Source organism: Octopus bimaculoides, chromosome 9 (genome assembly GCF_046866305.1).
Source record: "Octopus bimaculoides isolate indiv1 chromosome 9, ASM4686630v1, whole genome shotgun sequence".
Taxonomy (NCBI): domain Eukaryota; kingdom Metazoa; phylum Mollusca; class Cephalopoda; order Octopoda; family Octopodidae; genus Octopus; species Octopus bimaculoides.
The window spans coordinates 17980285-17998429 of NC_142936.1; the positions used below are offsets into that span (position 1 = coordinate 17980285).

Below are 18145 nucleotides of genomic sequence, written 5' to 3' on the forward strand. Positions count from 1 at the left end.
CATACACACACACACACACACGCGCGCACACACACACACGCACACACGCACACATACATGCACAGACACGTGCCTGCGCGTTCACTCGCAAGTATGTGTCAGTGTATTTGTTTATGTGTGTTTGTATGTTTATGTGTCTATATAATTTATTGACATTAAACATTACATACTGGCTACTACGCAGTAAACGGTATTGTTCAGACGATAAAACTAGATGACTAATGTATACGTATGTACATAGCCATTTATACACCCAGCTGCGCATCCATCCATCCATCCATACATGTATGTATGTATGTATGTATGTATGCATGCATGTATGTATGTGTGTATCTATCTTATATATATATATATATATATGGGAGAATATACAAAAAATAACAACAGACGAGGACAGGTGGTGTAAATAACAAAAGTATATATTAGTATGACGCTCGGGAATACGGAAAGTCTTTGACGTTTCGAGCTACGCTCTTCAACAGAAAGAATACGGAGACAAGGAGAAAAACACGGAGAAAAAAAATTGAATAGTGTTCAGTCAACGGTCAATCATATATATATATATATATATATATATATATATATATATATATATATATATATATATATATATATATATATATATATATATATATATATATATATATATATATGCATATATATATATTTGTCTGTATGTATGTGTGTGTATAGATAAAATGCATATATATGTATGCATACCTTATCACACTGTGTCACGCTGAATATCCCCGAGAACTACGTAAAGGGTACATGTGTCTGTGGAGTGCTCAGCCACTTGCACGTTAATTTCACGAGCAGGCTGGCTGTTCCGTTGATCGGATCAACTGGAACCCTCGACGTTGTAAACGACGGAGTGCCAACAACAATATGTATGCATATGCATACGTGTGTGTGTGTGTGCGTGTGTATCCATGTATGCACACACATCCACTAGCACACTGCACACACATATATACATTTACAATAGGGGAATGCTGAATTGTATAGGCAATAGACAAAATAACTTGCAGCATTCTGTTCGCGCATGCATGCTCAAACCTCACTGATGTCTTAACGAAGTCGATAGAATACATAGTGAGATTGATGTAATCAACTATATCCAAGAAAATGTCGCATCGTGGCCAGTCTAGGATGTTGAACAAGTAGATAACACTAAATATTATTTTTCCCGTCGTAATCTGCTGAGGCAGATTAGTTGAAATTTAACGATGTCTTTCGGGCTTTAAATAATTCCAGCATTTATTTAAACTTACTGAATCTACAGTGTTTCTGTTCTGACCTGGAGTAAATGATCTGATGGTCACGTAAAATTGAATATAATATCTCTCGGTTAAACAGCATTGATCAGATTATCTGACAACTATACAACACTGAATAAATTCTCCGGTAGCTTATACAACACTGGAAATGTCATCATGCAACAATGAATAAGGCATCTGGTATATAACAACAACAACAACAACAACAACACCCTATGTATGAAATGGAATGAGATAAAGAATTAATATGTTTTGATACACTGTAAGTTATTCAGGCATTATCGTGCACTTTGTATTGGCAGACAAGTGTACCTGTTGTGTATGATCAGAAATTATAGAAACGTGGACTGGGTGAAGAGAAATCGGTTACGCGGGAATCAAACATACAAAACGGACTCGGGTAATCAAGTACTATCACTGATCATCTCTATCGAACATGCACTATAACACGCATATAGCTAGGAATTGCATAGATACACACTTATAATAATTATTACACATACACACACACACACACACGTTACATATATATATATATATATATATATATATATATATATATATATATATATATATATTCATTTAAAATGCAGAGATGCCTATAATAGGACATCTACTCGCTAGAAATAGCAGCAAAAGACTACATACCACAAAAAATTAGGGATAATTTCGAATAATTTTCCCTTTCGAAATTATCCCTAATTTTTTGTGGTATGTAGTCTTTTGCTGCTATTTCTAGCGAGTAGATGTCCTATTATAGGCATCTCTGCATTTTAAATGAATAATACATAGTCTATTGACTGTTTTTTTACTCTCGCTAGACCACTGGTGGTAAATAAAATTTCTAAAATTTTTTTTACTACCCTATAATTTATATATATATATATATATATATATATATATATATATATATATATATATATATATATATACAGAGAGAGAGAGAGAGAGAGAGAGAGAGAGAGATTCATAATATGTATATATATCTACATATATAATTATATGTATGCATATGCAAATATGTACATATTTGTATGTATATAAAGCAATAAATATGAAACGCACACGCACACACATGCGCAGAAACGCGCGCGCACATATACACACAGAAATCTAACAACGCAAATAAATATACGCCTCAAATATCCAAGTGTACGAGCACCTGTGTGTGTGAAATTAAGTGTGTGTGTGTGTATGTTTATGTGTGTGTTTGTGTGTGTATGTGTGTGTGTGCGTGTGTGTGTGTGTGTGTGTGTGTGTGTGTATGTGTGTGTGTGTGTGTGTGTGCGTGTGTGTGTGGTTCAGCTGTTATTTATGTTAATTTCTAACTTGATTTTGTTTTGCTTTCTAAATATTTTGAAATTTCTCTTATCTTTTTTTGCATTGTTTTGTTTTGTATTTCAATTAATATTGTAAGGTGACATCTGTGTTACGGCTGTATTTGATCCAATATTGTAACGCAAAACACCTATCTCTCAGTTTTATTTGATCTTGAATTTTGACATGATACATCTGTGTTATAGTTACATTTGATCTAGCATTATAATACGTGACATCTGTACCACAGCTGTATTTGATCTAGCATTGTGACATGACACATCTGTGTTACAATTATATTTCATTTAGCATTATAGTACGAGACATCTGTATCAGAGATGTATTTGATCTCAAACGGCACTCCGCCGGTTACGACGACGAGGGTTCCAGTTGATCCGATCAACGGAACAACCTGCTCGTGAAAGTAACGTGCAAGTGGCTGAGCACTCCACAGACACGTATACCCTTAGCGTAGTTCTCGGGGGAGATTCAGCGTGACACAGAGTGTGACAAGGCTGGCCCTTTGAAATACAGGCACAACAGAAACAGGAAGTAAGAGTGAGAGAAAGTTGTGGTGAAAGAGTACAGCAGGGTTCACCACCACCCCCTGCGGGAGCCTCGTGGAACTTTAAGTGTTTTCGCTCAATAAACACTCACAACGCCCGGTCTGGGAATCGAAACCGCGATCCTACGACCGCGACTCCGCTGCCCTAACCACTGGGCCATTGCGCCTCCTATCTCAAACGGCAACACGAGATAAATGTGACTCAATAAGATAATATGTGGCGTATGGCGGGTTTTTAACTAATCATATGCTCAAGAATGAGACACTAGGTAATCATTGGTTTTAAATTTTGGCTCAACGTGACATCTGTACCACAGTTGTATTTGATCTAGCATTGTGACATGACACATCTGTGTTACAATTATATTTCATTTAACATCATAATACCAGACATCTGTATCACAGATGTATTTGATCTCAAACGGCAATACGAGATAACTGTGACTCAATAAGATAATATGTGGCGTAAGGCGGGCTTTTAACTGATCATATGCTCTAGAATGAGACACTAGCTAATCATTGGTTTGGTTTTAAATTTTGGCTCAAAGCTAACATCTTGGGGGGGGGGGGGTAAGTCGATTACATTGACCCCAGTGCTCAAGTGGCACTTATTTTATCGACCTCCAAAAGGGATGAAAAGCAAAGTCAACCTGGGCGGAATTTGAACTCAGAACATAAAGAGGGACGAAATCCTGCTAAGCATTTTACCCGGCATGGTAAAGGTTCTGTCAGCGCGCAGCTTTACACTTGTTAATTATTGCTTAAAGAAATGAACATGTTGTAGACATGGTCTTTGTTCATTGTTAGTTCAAATAAGCTAGCGACATTTATTTATGTGTAGCCATATGTGGCACTGATATTGAGATACGAAGCAGTGGCCCTACACATCCTATCGACTCTTTCTGATATTCTGTCAGCACAACTAGCATTCAGTCTTTAATTTAGGTTGCGTATCTATTTGAGGGAATAAGATAACCGAGTTGATTACTTATCGATCTTCAGGAAGAAAATTTCATTGTTCACGTGTCTCAAGTGATATGCTTTGCTTTACCCATTACAGCGACAGTTGACAGCGGCCAGACCAGATGAGCTAATTGCAAATAAGCATCATCGGTAGGAACAGTATACAACATGAGGCAGATGAAGCACAATGTAACTGATAGGTTTTGGCTCATTCGATGTGGATTAGTCAGAAATGGTTTGGCTCTATCAGGAGTCAGGAGGATACACTATACTTTTAGAGTTGAATCAGTGTTATAAGACTCATCTCCACCCAATCTCTCAGCATCTGACGTCTTCGGATCGGCTTTTTCAGTGATGGCAGAATTATGGGGTGGCAATAGATTGCATTTTCAGTTAGAGACAGAGAGCAAACGGATGTAGGAGATTTTGAGAATGCGACATGTTCATTTCCATCTTAAAGCCTCAGTAGTGCAGGCTGTTTTATGTAGTAAGCTATGTTAGGCTGAGAAATAAGCCTCTTTTATATTTGAGCCACGATTCAGTTTCGATTCTAGGTAGAAACTATTTCATTTCATTACATTCTTTACATGAACGTTTTAAAATACAAGAATGTCTCAAAATCCCATTTCTATACTCTTTTCGATGTGACTCGTCTTAAATAATGAGATCTTGATTTTTATGTGCTGTACGCTGGTGTCGATCCCCAGTCATATAATATTGATGTTTCGCATAATCACATGGGTAGTTGCTGTTGGTATAAATTATATTAATATATACGTTGTACGCCGGGGAAAAAGCTTAGCGGCATTTCGTCCGTCTTTACATTCTGAGTTCAAATTCCGCCTAGGTCGACTTTGACTTTCATCCTTTCAAGGTCGATAAATTAAGTACCAGTGAAACACTGGGGTTGATGTAATCGACTTACCCCTCTTCCAAAATTTCAGGTTTTGTGTCCAAAGTAGAAAGGATTATTAGCAATATTGCTTCTCCATAGTGAGGTTACTGACTTTAATATCATTAATCCACGAAAGTTTGCGTGACCACTCGAATTCTGAGAACCACCAGTAAAGTCTAACCCAAATCAAACATTACTAAAGATAAAAAGGGAAAATATATTGAATGAATATTTTCAATCTTAAATATGTTCAATCAGGGCCCACTTGGGGCTAAACAACATCGATCTTGTTCAGTTTGATTTCTAACACGGGTTTTGTGAAGGTTATTAATATCGGTGTGAGTATAATATTGTCGAATATTATACTGATACAGTAGCATGGGAGGTGATGAGGATGAAGTTGATTCGATTAGGGTTCTAATTTGGAATGAAGAATGATTAAACTAAATTGAGTCTGGTGCCCTACTAAAATTTCGTGAGGTCCTTTAAGCTACATACAAAAGAAAAAAATAAACAGAATTATAAGTTATTGGGCTAAAGAATTGCGGTTTGTGATATTGTAAAATGTGATGGTTTCAAACACGGATTGAACCTAGTCCACTTCGTTCCGAGAGAAGTTACCTTTTACTACAGTGCTTTCGCCTAAACATATCACAAATAAATTCTTTAAATATTAAATTGATTAATAATTCAGTATTAGATTTAGTTAGAATATCGAATGAAAAATGCCAGTTGAATAATTTTGCACATGAGTCTATATTCAAGCTAGAGATTCTGTTCATTATTATTATTACTGTTGTTTATCCACATTGTACATAGTCGGTCAAACGGTGAGGTATGACTACATCTCCATCTACCTGAAGACAATGCTTCACATAATGTTCAGTCTCAAACTATCACAAACAATGTCATTAATTTCATGCAGAAAATGATGTGCTATAGTCTATCATAGCAAACATTTAATCAATATACAAACGTCATTAATGAATACATGTACTCGTAAATTCAGATAGATTTACGCGTACATAAATAAACACAGATACACACACATACGTACGTACATACATACATGCGTACATACATACACACATACATACGTACATACATACATACATACATGCATACATACATACATACATACATACATTTTCATAGAATTACGTAATATCAATGCATATGTCGATAGTAACTGAAGTAGTTATACGAGTATGTATGTATAATCAGCTATGATTATATACGTCTAGCCATTTTATTACTGTGGCGACAGATTTCTGTGGATTTTTTTGTGTGTGTATGTGTGTGTGCGCGCACGTAGTGTGTGTGCGCATGAATAAGAGAGAGAAAGAGTGCGCGTTTTTATGTCTTAAAACAAGCGACTTACAAACACACACGCATATAAATACTCCAATTAATACATTTAATAATATATTCATATAATAATCACCCATGGCTAGTTTCTTATCATTACATAAACATAAACTGCTGATTGTATTCGCACAAAGTTTTATACACCTTGATGCGTTCCTGCACGTTTACAGGTGTAATATTTATTTATAAATGTACGCAAATAATTAAAGGTGTTTGATGGTCGTATATACATACATACATACATACATATATGCCTAAATACATGATACATATATCTGTATATGTTTATGAATTTGCACTGTCACTGAAACGCAGCATAACATCTGTTTATATTGTAATAACGAGAGGTGATGCAATCTATGTGCATGTATTTATGTATATGTGAGTCTGTATATATGTGTATATCCATAAGTGCATTTTTATGTAGATGAAATATGTATATGTGTTTACCCGTGTGTGCACGTACATATGTGTTCACATTTTAAGGAATGTAAGGCTTAGGAATAGAATACTTACAGAGATTGTAACAGCAACAAGGAGCAGAAGACTACTAGTTAACTGAAGCATGTTGATTGTCTTATTAGGGATTATCTAATGAGAGTTTAAATATATAGTGCTTATATAAATATCACCAGTCCACTTGCCCCTGCGAAGGCGACGCTAGTCAACGTATCGAATAGCGACTTAATGCACACACTCACACTCACAAAGGAGTTTCTGTGTGGAAACGAACTCACTGAATTCTCCAAATAAGTCCGGTGAACAGACAAGACAAATATGACAAACTGTGAGGGAAAGCCCGGTATTTAAAGGTGATCGTCAATAGAAGACAGTGTTATGTTTGTGAATGAGGTCGAGTGTATATGCCAAAGTTTACACAATGGTATACGAGTTTGAAAGTCGCGCCAGATGACCAATGAAAACGGGTTTCTGTAGCTTTGTTCCTCTAATCGTGCCAATCAGAGACTACATCAGCTGGAATAAGACCGACAGTGTGAGTGCTATTCGCATCTCACGCCTAGTACGAGGCAGTAAACTTGAACATCAACTAACCAACACCTGCTTTCGGTTGTGAAAAGGCAATCTCAAAGGTAGGGCGATATAAAGGTAGGGGTGGGGTGGGGGAGAGGAGGTTGGAAAAGAAGAAAAAAAAGACTACGATGATGGCGACGACGACGACGACGACGACGACGATGAAGAAGAAGAAGGAGAAGAAGAAGAAGAAGAAGAAGAAGAAGAAGAAGAAGAAATAAGAGCTATAAAAAGCAAGAATGGAAGAAAAAGGAAGAAAAGAAGGGTAAAAGAAGAAACGTGTGGAGTGGCAATGATTAGGAAAAAAGTATTTCTCTAGCAGAGTTAATATATGTAGGAGTTTTATAATTTGAATGTAAACAGAATGAAAATAAACGAACAAAAGGTTTTTTGTCTTTAATGTAAATATAAAAGATAGAAAGACATAATAGAGATCTGACATAGAATTATACAATATTTATTTTGTGAACCGTTTCAAAGAATATAGCTTTATTGAATATAACTTATTTGGAAAAGGATTGTCTACCTATCTATTTCTCTATGTCTGTATCTATCTGTCCCTCTACTACACACAGACACATACACGCACACATACATGCATGTACGCACGCACGCACACACACACACACACACACACGTTCACGCACATGCACGCACACGCATGCATTTATGGATGCCAGTTTTAATACCTACCTACCTACCTACCAACCTACGTACCTACCAGCATACATACATACATACATACATACATGTAAGTACGTAGCTAAGTATATACATATTGTGTATATGCATATGTGTGTATATACATACATACATACATACATACATACATATATATATATATATATATATATATATATATATATATATATATATATATATATATATATATATATATATATGTATATATGTATATACAGACACAAATATATATATATTACATATATATATATATATATATATATATATATATATATATGCATATATATATACATACACACACGCATAAATATATATATATATACACATATAAGGGTTATATGTGTATATATATGGCATATGTACATATTTACACACAAACGTACATGTATGGTTTAAATTCTATCAAAGTTCTACTTAGCACTATAACTATTTTCTTTCCTTTCTTTCCTAGGTCTACCCATGTATATACTGTTTTTGTCTTTACTATTTATTATGCAAGTCTTTTCATCGTTTGACAAAAGGCGATCATCAATACATACTCACCATTTCTTGTTTAACTTGGAAGCAGTTATAGAATGGACGAGACTATGTATGCATGTATGTATGTATGTGTGTGTGAGAGAGAGAGAGAGAGAGGGAAAGAGAGAGAATGAGAAAGAGAGACAGGCAGAGAGAGGAGAGAAAGTGTATGTGTGTTACTTCTGTTGTGGCTACATCACTTTGTTCGAGTATTTTTATAATAGAATGTTGGGATGCCAAGAAAAGGTTCTGTCTTGTTCTATAGGCGAGTCGATTTTCTACAACAAATTTATTAGAGCAAAAACGAAAGATCATTAAGCATTTACTAAGAGCAGAAGTTGGTTAGATTCTCGATGGCGTACCATTCATTACACACACACACACACACACACACACACACACACACAAACACACACACACACACACACACATACACGCACATATATATACATATTTATGTGTGCATATATACACACATATATATGTATATGTGTGTATATATATATATATATGTGTGTGCATCAGCATGGCCGCAGCTCTAAGCTGAAACTTAAAAAAAAAAAGAAAAAAAAAGAAATATATATATGTATTTATATGTATATATATATATATATATATATATATATATATATATACATGTATGTATGTATGTATATGTATGTATGTATGTATGTATGTATATATATATATAGAGAGAGAGAGAGAGAGAGAGAGAGAAAGAGAGAGAGAAAGAGAGAAAGAGAGAGAGAAAGAGAGAGAGAAGAGAGAGAGAGAGAGAGAGAGAGAGAGAGAGAGAGAGAGAGAGAGAATTCTTTATATATATATATATATATATATATATATATATATATATATATATATAATGAGCGACCAAAGAAGTTGGAATCTCAATGTGCCGGTTTCGACGCTAAAACTATTAGAGTTATCAGAATCTGGAATGTACGGACATTGCATCAGAGCGAGAAGATGACACAACTATTGAAACTATTTGCAGTTGCCTACTTGTCATCCTGAATTGGATATGAAGTGGAAAATCAAGCAAGGAAAAGAGACCAGTAAAATGTTCTAGCATACTTGTGAGTCATCCTGATACTAAGTAAAAGAAACTTCCAGTGCACTCATGTGTTAGACGCCAGTCGGTTATTGCGTCATCGCAATGCATTTTCACTCACAGCTTTGTAAAGAACCTCTTCAGTCAAGTTTATGCGCCGAAGATGAAACGATGCAGTGATGAGTGTCTTCTATGAACAACTGAAAGATTCAGCTCTAATGCTATCCCCAGTCGTAATAACAAACTGCTTCAATGTAAAGATTAGAAGGGAACGGCAAGAAGCTAAGCCGTGCACGTTATCGGATCACATAGATCTAATAAGGAAACCAGTTTAAAAAAGTAGTTTGATATTGTTCTGAAACATGAACAGGAACACACATTTTGTGTACACACATAATCCATAAAAGGACATGCAAGAAGAACGTGCAAGATGAGAACAACAAGAAAGAAATTATTTATGTCTAATTCAATTTGAAGACCACTTCACAAGATGTGTGAAGTGCCGATGTTGGAGCAGATTACCACCAGCTGAAAGTGACAGGGAAGTTCTGTTAAAGAAACAGACGTTATCAGTGTTTGGTCGCGAAAAAGCAAAAATACATCACAACACCAGTGCAGTACTACTTTCTGTCCATGAATAAACTTCAGCTTCCACAAGATTGAAGATTAGTGGGCAATTAATAACACTAACAGCTCATAATGTACTATCAATCGCAGAAGTGGAAGGAGACAAGAACATTGTACAGAAAAAGAATCACAAAACCTAAATAATTTACGTTGTGCCTTAAAGAACGGAAGGAATCAAGAAAAAACCCGCAAAGGGGGGGGGGAGAACAAACTGTTACAGATATTAGATATCAGACTGTCAAGTGAAGTGGAGCCACAAAGCTGAAAAAAAGGGGAGACTGGAAAGAAAAAGGCAAAAATTACCAAAAGGCGCAGGTAGTAAGAACAATGCAAAAACACTCTATCGTTTTGTTAGAGAGATCATGTTAAAAAAGTAACAGCTGTGTGCCAGTCAAGGACAAAACTAGTAACATTTGGTTTACATAAAAGGAACAAATCCTGGTAGTTTGCGCAAATTTCAACTGGAACTAAGCCACCAAGATTCAGTCGTACGTTTTGACTTCAACTTAGATCCACCAGCTGAATTTCTGTAAGATCTGATGAGATCATCAAGGAAGAAATACAAGCGCTGAAGAAACTAAACCGTAGCAAAGCTAATGGTTATCATAAAATTTCAGCTGAACACTTGGGCCACAACAGCGAGTCCTTGATGATTATAATACTTTCAAACATGGAAACCTTGTACACTGCAACTATTGCTGAAGAAATAAATTGCTCTCTATACCAGAAAAGCTTTACGAATTGCATTATTGAATAAGATTCGACAGAACACTGATTGTTTTTGAGAGGACAATCAACAAAGTTTAGTTCTTGCTGCATCTTCCACTCAGCGAATTTTCACGCCGGCATTATGAGAATAAATGTTCATGCTGCAAAACTGTGCATAGAGTTCCAGTATGTTTTTCTGGTCTACTTTGTAAATTTCATAGAAGTCTTGATAGCATCTATGGGTAGTCATTATGAAAGATCTCTCAAGCCATGGTATATCCAACAGTCTCCTGCTATGTCAGGACGGATGCTGGCTAAACCGATCTGTAATATCATCATTGGCATTCGCCAGCTGCAGCCACCCTCCAATTCTCTTTTCTCCAGCAGAAGAATTTGAAACGAAGATAGCCAATGGGAGAACTGTACGACTTCGGTGGAGTATAACGAAAATACTTTGTAATCTGAATTTTGCCGATGATATTACATTGCTGATAGAACCAAGGGCTGAACTGCAAGAACCAGCTATCTGGCTCAAATAACAAGCAGTAGGGATAGAAGCATAGAAAGTGACTGGGACAGTAGAATTAGCAAGGTATTCCAGTTCACGTAGTAAATCTGGACCATAATAGCCATCATTACTAAAATGAAAATCCGACTTTACGTGCAATAGTTTTGCTAACAATGAAACACGGAAATGATGGCGATGAGACGATTGTGGTGAGGAAGCTAAATGCATTCTACCAAAGCTGCGTCCGGAATTTCTTCAAATTCATCTGGCGAACCGAATCACAGATGACGAAATTTTTCTGCGAAGCAAAACCCACCTGCTACAAAACGTCGTGCTGCATCGATGTTGCCTAGCAGGTGATACTTTGCGCCTAGCAGTAACTGAGCAGGTAAAGACTACACTAATGTAAACACAAGATGAAAAATATTGGTAAAAGGACCAGCTCAGTACTAGTTCGCCTGGCACTGAACGTTCCAGGAAAACCACAAACACACAAGGAATATTTGAATAGGAGAGAAGAGAATTAAGTTATAGTAAACTTGGGGTGCGCATTGTTAGAGACGAACAAGTCATATTGCTTGCCGCTTATGACACGTGAATAATGAACCTAACATACACAATATTACTAAATAATTAAACAGTATGTATATATTACATATGTAGCTAAAATGGAAAGCTTTTGTGAGATACTATGTAAGTTTATAGATACAGTTTTTTTGCATGTATGTAACATATATATATATATATATATATATATATATATATATATATATATATTCGTGTAAAAGTCAAAGTTTGTAGACCATTTTTTAAGCTCAAATTTATGGGGTCAACTATTACATGGATACTATTTCCGAGGGGCTGAAATTCAAGCCAGAATCCGAAGTATCGTATCAGCAGCAGAAGTCCAACTGATCTCCAAGTGAAAAACAAAAAAACACAATGAATTACAGTAATATTATCAATTCTGTTCATCAACACACATGTCCTAGTAAAATATAAAGATAGCATGGGAACCACTGATCTAGTGATTAGTTGAATGTTTTTAGGCTTACCAAAGTTATTCCTTTGTACGAATTCAGACAGTGGCGTTTGTCAGTGTTCACCAACAGTGCTGTCTGTGAAACATGTTTCTCACCATGTAAACAACGAGTTTATGACTCATGTGCTTATTGTACTTGCAGACGTTTGCAGCCTTGCAGCATATCCTATGCATACATTTTAGTAATGGTGATGTAGCATCCATCAACAGATGTGTAGTGCTCGCTATTGAATGGTGTTTTACTATAAGCAGCGAGCATTCTATTAAAAGCACCAATCATTCCACCTATTAGCACGCTATAGTAAGGTAGCCACACAATCTTATAACAGTGTTAACTCTATGTACAGGATAATACAGTACCTTGACCCACAAATGTGCTGTTGTTCGTGAAATACTAGGGTCGACTTTTATACGGGATTTACGAAAACTCCCAACAGAAATAACAACACTTGAATTGAAACGTCATCATTTTCAGAATATGAAAATTATCGTGAACAATCAAATGATCGTTGAGAAAGACGGAGGGATCGAGAAGATTATGCAAAACCTAAAATCATTCAACTCATTTACACCCTGTCCGCACCCCCAAAAAACAAAACAACAACAAAAAAACCGCTTATGAAAACTGTCTTATTTTACAGGCGACATTAAGCTTCAGAAAGTTATCAACCAGATAAAAAACGCCTCTGATCTGCATCCAGTAATTCAATTAATGAAACAAAACAATATATATCTGAATGACGAGAATTTGAAGCTCATTCTCTTAAATGGTCACATTTATTCAATCAGGAGAACCTCTCATCGTCAGAAACAACGTTAGATGGACAGCCCATATAAACAGTATTGGGGATATGGCTCACAGAAAGCTCAGAATGTTTCAGTTCAGAGATCCAAATCATCCTTATATTCTCTTCCGTTTCTTAATCCCACATACCTTTTGATTTTTATGGCCATCTCGCAGCAAATATTACTAGAATGGGAGAATATTAAAGGACGAATACAAAAAAAGTATTAACTTTTTACGGGCCTTGATTACTGGGATCGCATGAAAACATTCAGATATCAATCTCTTCAACACTCGTTGAGCTCACTATAATCTGTACTATTTCAGCTGTTTGGAAAATATTGCTGATAATATATCTTCCGAACAATGCAAATTACTCAGAATCAACTTCGTACTAATTACTCTCTAGAATAGACCTCAGGAAATCCTGGACCAATCTTTTATAAATCTGTAGTGATTTAAACTCACTAAAGCATTCTGTTCTCTTGGTAAGTTGTATTAACATATATTTGCATGTTCATAAAACTAATAAATATAGATATAATCAGACAAGATAGCATACACACATATATATGTATACTTACATAAATACACATATATGCGAGTGTGTATGCATGCACGAATGTATCAATAAGGGGATAGAATTTAAACAAATAAAGTGTATATGCATACCAATTAAATAGCAATATGAAACTATAATAAATAGATATATTTAGGATAAGTTATAAATTACTCCGTGAGTTCACACGGAATGAGAAGGTATTTAGAAGACTACATGCTTATCATAAGCACGTGTAAGTTTGAGAAAATATGTATTGTTCTACCTAAAAGGGACTGAGAATGTATGTTAAAATTTAAATAACACGAAGTGTTGAAGTGCAGAAGGTTTGTTTAAAAGAGAATAAGCACTGTGATGGTAACAACAATGGGACATCAACAACGATTTGTAGGTTTAAATTGTAGAAAGTTGTCATATTTTTTATCCTGTTTCAAAATAGCATTTCAGCGCACTAAACTGTGTTCTCTTCATGGATATGTAAAGATTTTATACTCTCCATGACGAAAAAAATTAATCAAAAGCAGACGACTGAATAAATAATATATGAAATGTGAGACCTCACAACAGGCGAAGTTATAATCTTAAATACATCAATATTGACTACTTTATATTAACTTCAACCTGCTCAATTCAATATCACCTCCAAATCGACAAAGCAACTAACAGCTTCGAGTAAATTTGAATCTAATTATATTAACATGGTTTTAAGCAACCCAGATAAACCACCTTTTTATGGTTTCAAACAACAACTAGCATTCTTCGAAAGGAATGACGAATTACTCTTTACTCTTTTACTCTTTTACTTGTTTCAGTCATTTGACTGTGGCCATGCTGGAGCACCGCCTTTAGTCGAGAAAATCGACCCCAGGACTTATTTTTTGTAAGCCTAGTACTTATTCTATCGGTCTCTTTTTCCGAACCGCTAGGTTACGGGGACGTAAACACACCAGCATCGGTTGTCAAGCGATGGTGGGGGAACAAACACAGACACACAAACACACACACACACACACACACACACACACACACATATATATATACATATATATATATATATATATATATATATATATATATATATATATATACGACAGGCTTCTTTCAGTTTCCGTCTACCAAATCCACTCACAAGGCTTTGGTCGGCCCGAGGCTATAGTAGAAGACACTTGCCCAAGGTGCCATGCAGTGGGACTGAACCCGGGACCATGCGGTTGGTAGGCAAGCTACTTACCACACAGCCACTCCTGCGCCTAGATAAGTTTTCAATTTAAAAAAAAAAATTAGTTTTAATCTTTTAATTTTCTTATGATAATTTGGATTTCCATTGAAGTTTAATCTTTGTAAATTTTAAATTTCATTTTACATCCCCTTATTATGTTAAAAGCATAAGGCAGCGAGCTGGCAGAATCGGTAGCACGCTGGACGAAATACTTAGCGGTATTTCTGTATTGCTACGTTGTTAGCTCAAATTCCGCCGAGGTCGACTTTCCCTTTCATCCTTTCGGGGCGATAAATTAAATATCAGTTACGTACTAGAGTCGATCTAATCAACTAACCCTGTCCCCAAAATTTTCAGGCCTTGTGTTTATAGTAGGAAAGATTATTATGTTAAAAGTATGAAGGTGTGGCAGCTGGCCTAACAGATTAACTTCTCATCCATTCCTCAATTTCATGAACGCAAGAGAATTTAATCATTAGATCACTCGAATTCCGTGTAGATTTGTGCGTGTGTGTTTTACCTACGCATGTCTCGTAAGCTGGACGGCCAAAGTATTGTAGAAATTACTTTACACATTTAATTGTTATACCCTTCCACATGTTGCACCACTTGACCGTAGCCATGCTGGGGCACTACCTTTTAGTCAAAGAAATCGAACCCATGACTGATTCTTTGTAAGCCTAGTACTTACCCCAGCGGTGTCTTGTGCCGAAACGTTAAGTGATAGCGGCGTAAACACACCAACATCGGTTGTCAGGTGATGGGTGGGGGGGGGGGTCAAACACACACACACACACACACACACACACACACACATATATATATATATATATATATATATATACGACGGGTTTCTTTTCAGATCTACTCACAAGGCTTTGGTCGGCCCGAGTAGAAGGCACTTGCCCAAGATACCACGCAATGGGACTGAACTCGGAACCATGTGGTTGGGAAGCAAGCTTCTTACCACATGGCCACGCTTGCGCCGGAGTGTACTTTTCAAGAATATTCGGAATTCTTTATGTTGCAGTCGCTCTCCTAGATGTTCGACCACCTACCTACCTACGTGTCTGAGAGGTAAATCAACAACAACAACAACTACGACAACAAAATTACATATAAGTGTATCACTGAAGAAATGCATGCATATCTATGTATTAAAAGTGTCGACCGAAACAATAGTCTAAACTTCGCATTTTCTGTTTTAACTTCTAGAATGTACCATATAAAATGTTTCTTTGAAATAAACGTTAACACATTATATACAGAATCAAATTTTATTTAATCTAAATACGCTCTATTAGTTTAATTGGCTTTTGCTAATGCTGTGTTCAATTAAAAAGAAAATGAGGAAGATCCTTCCTGAGTCATATAGTGCTGATTTCCCGGCGTACATATTCCTCACCGGACGGGACACCGGTCCGTCGCAGGATTACTCATTTTGTCGAGCTGAGTGGACTGGAGCAACGTGAAATGAAGTGTTTTGCTGAAAAACACAACGCGTCGCCGGTCTGGGAATCAAAACCAGAATCTTCCGATCATGAGTCCAACACTCTAACCACTAAACCCCGCGCCTCCACTCTGTCCAATTACATGTTCTATTTTAGAAAACCCTTCTTGGTGTGAAGCTATGAACTCCTCACATGTTTCAACTATTCTTGGTTTGAGAATGTTTTATTGTGTACAAACAGTCTCAAGTACTCGAAAAAGTGGCATTTCTGTGGGGGATACGATAGGTAAGTTGGGTGTGGCAAAATCTCAGTTAATTACTGATCAGTGATTTGAGAAGAGTAAAACTAAGCATCGTCGTGTAACAGAATTTGTGAATTAATCCAGTTTTTCATGTATATGGTTGATTTTCCCAGCAGTTTGAATCTGCAGTAACCAATCCCTCCTGCTACAAAAATGAAGAGAGATCTATGATTTTACGAAACCCCCATACACAAGTCATAACTTCTTTTGAGTGCAGCGGTTGCTTTAAAAATGTTTTGGAGACCAGTCTACATCCAACCATCGCTCAATTTCCTTATTATTGTAGAACAATATCCATTTCTATTCACAAGAAGCGACACAAGTGCGAAACAAGAAAATTCAGTTTTGCAGTTGACAAACACTGCAAATTCCTGGTGTTCAGTCATTTTGTCCAACTTGTTCACTACTCTGATGGCACATACATGGTAAGAAACAAAGGAGACACTGCCAAGTTTACCACAACATATTGTGTGTACACACAAACGCGCGCGTACGTGTTCACATATACACATAGACACATACTCACACATAGATGTTTATTGTAAAGCTCATGTTGATTGCAACTTAAAGATTCGTCTATTGAGTTGTACAACAAGCACTCGGTGAAACTTGATTTCTTGGTTAACACGAATTTCAAAATAATTTGACTGTACAGACAATATTAAGTCACCCTTTTTGTAAGTGTTCTGTTATTATTTTAATACCAGCTTTAAAATAACAACCTGAGTTTCATATTTATATTTATGTTCATATATATATACACACACTCGCGTATACATATAAAATATAATAGTACCTTTATAAAAGCAAACTTGAAATAGAAAACAAAATGAACACAAAAGTCAACAAGGAAGACTTGATAAAAAATGTTATTGGGAAACTTAGGAATTGAAAGGCTGCAAAACTTGTGCAACTGCAAAAACGAACAAAGCACAAAAGGTTTCAAATTTTGCATTTCGCAACAACAAACATGCGACTATATGTGGGTGTATACATTGAAATATACGCAGCTATCTTTGTGCAATTGGAGTGAAAGCTGATCTACTAAATGGTGTTAATAGTTGTGATGTTGTGAGTGTTTATCTACATTTAATGAATTTAATTTCGTATCTTTTATACTTTCTTTGCAATATAACGTGCTGTCATTGATCTACATCTCATAACATCACAGAATCTGGTTTATCACTCTTTCTCCTTTACCATTAAACTAAACTGCCCAGCAACGAATTCTTCTGCAATTTTAGAACTTATAAA

The 18145-nt window shown here is 36.0% G+C and overlaps 1 protein-coding gene across 2 annotated transcripts in view; it reads right to left on the reverse strand.

Moving 5' to 3' along the window:
• LOC106877074 (uncharacterized) overlaps nt 1–7461 on the reverse strand; it is a 34383-nt gene extending 26922 nt beyond the window's left edge. The window contains exon 1 of one of the 2 annotated variants that reach the window (XM_014925858.3): nt 6905–7461. In XM_014925858.3, coding sequence (XP_014781344.2) covers nt 6905–6955 — 51 coding nt within the window. In that variant the 5' untranslated portion in view covers nt 6956–7461. The remainder of the gene's footprint in view (nt 1–6904) is intronic. The other variant, XM_014925860.3, reaches the window with a different exon arrangement.
• Between the last annotated feature and the right edge of the window lie 10684 nt (nt 7462–18145).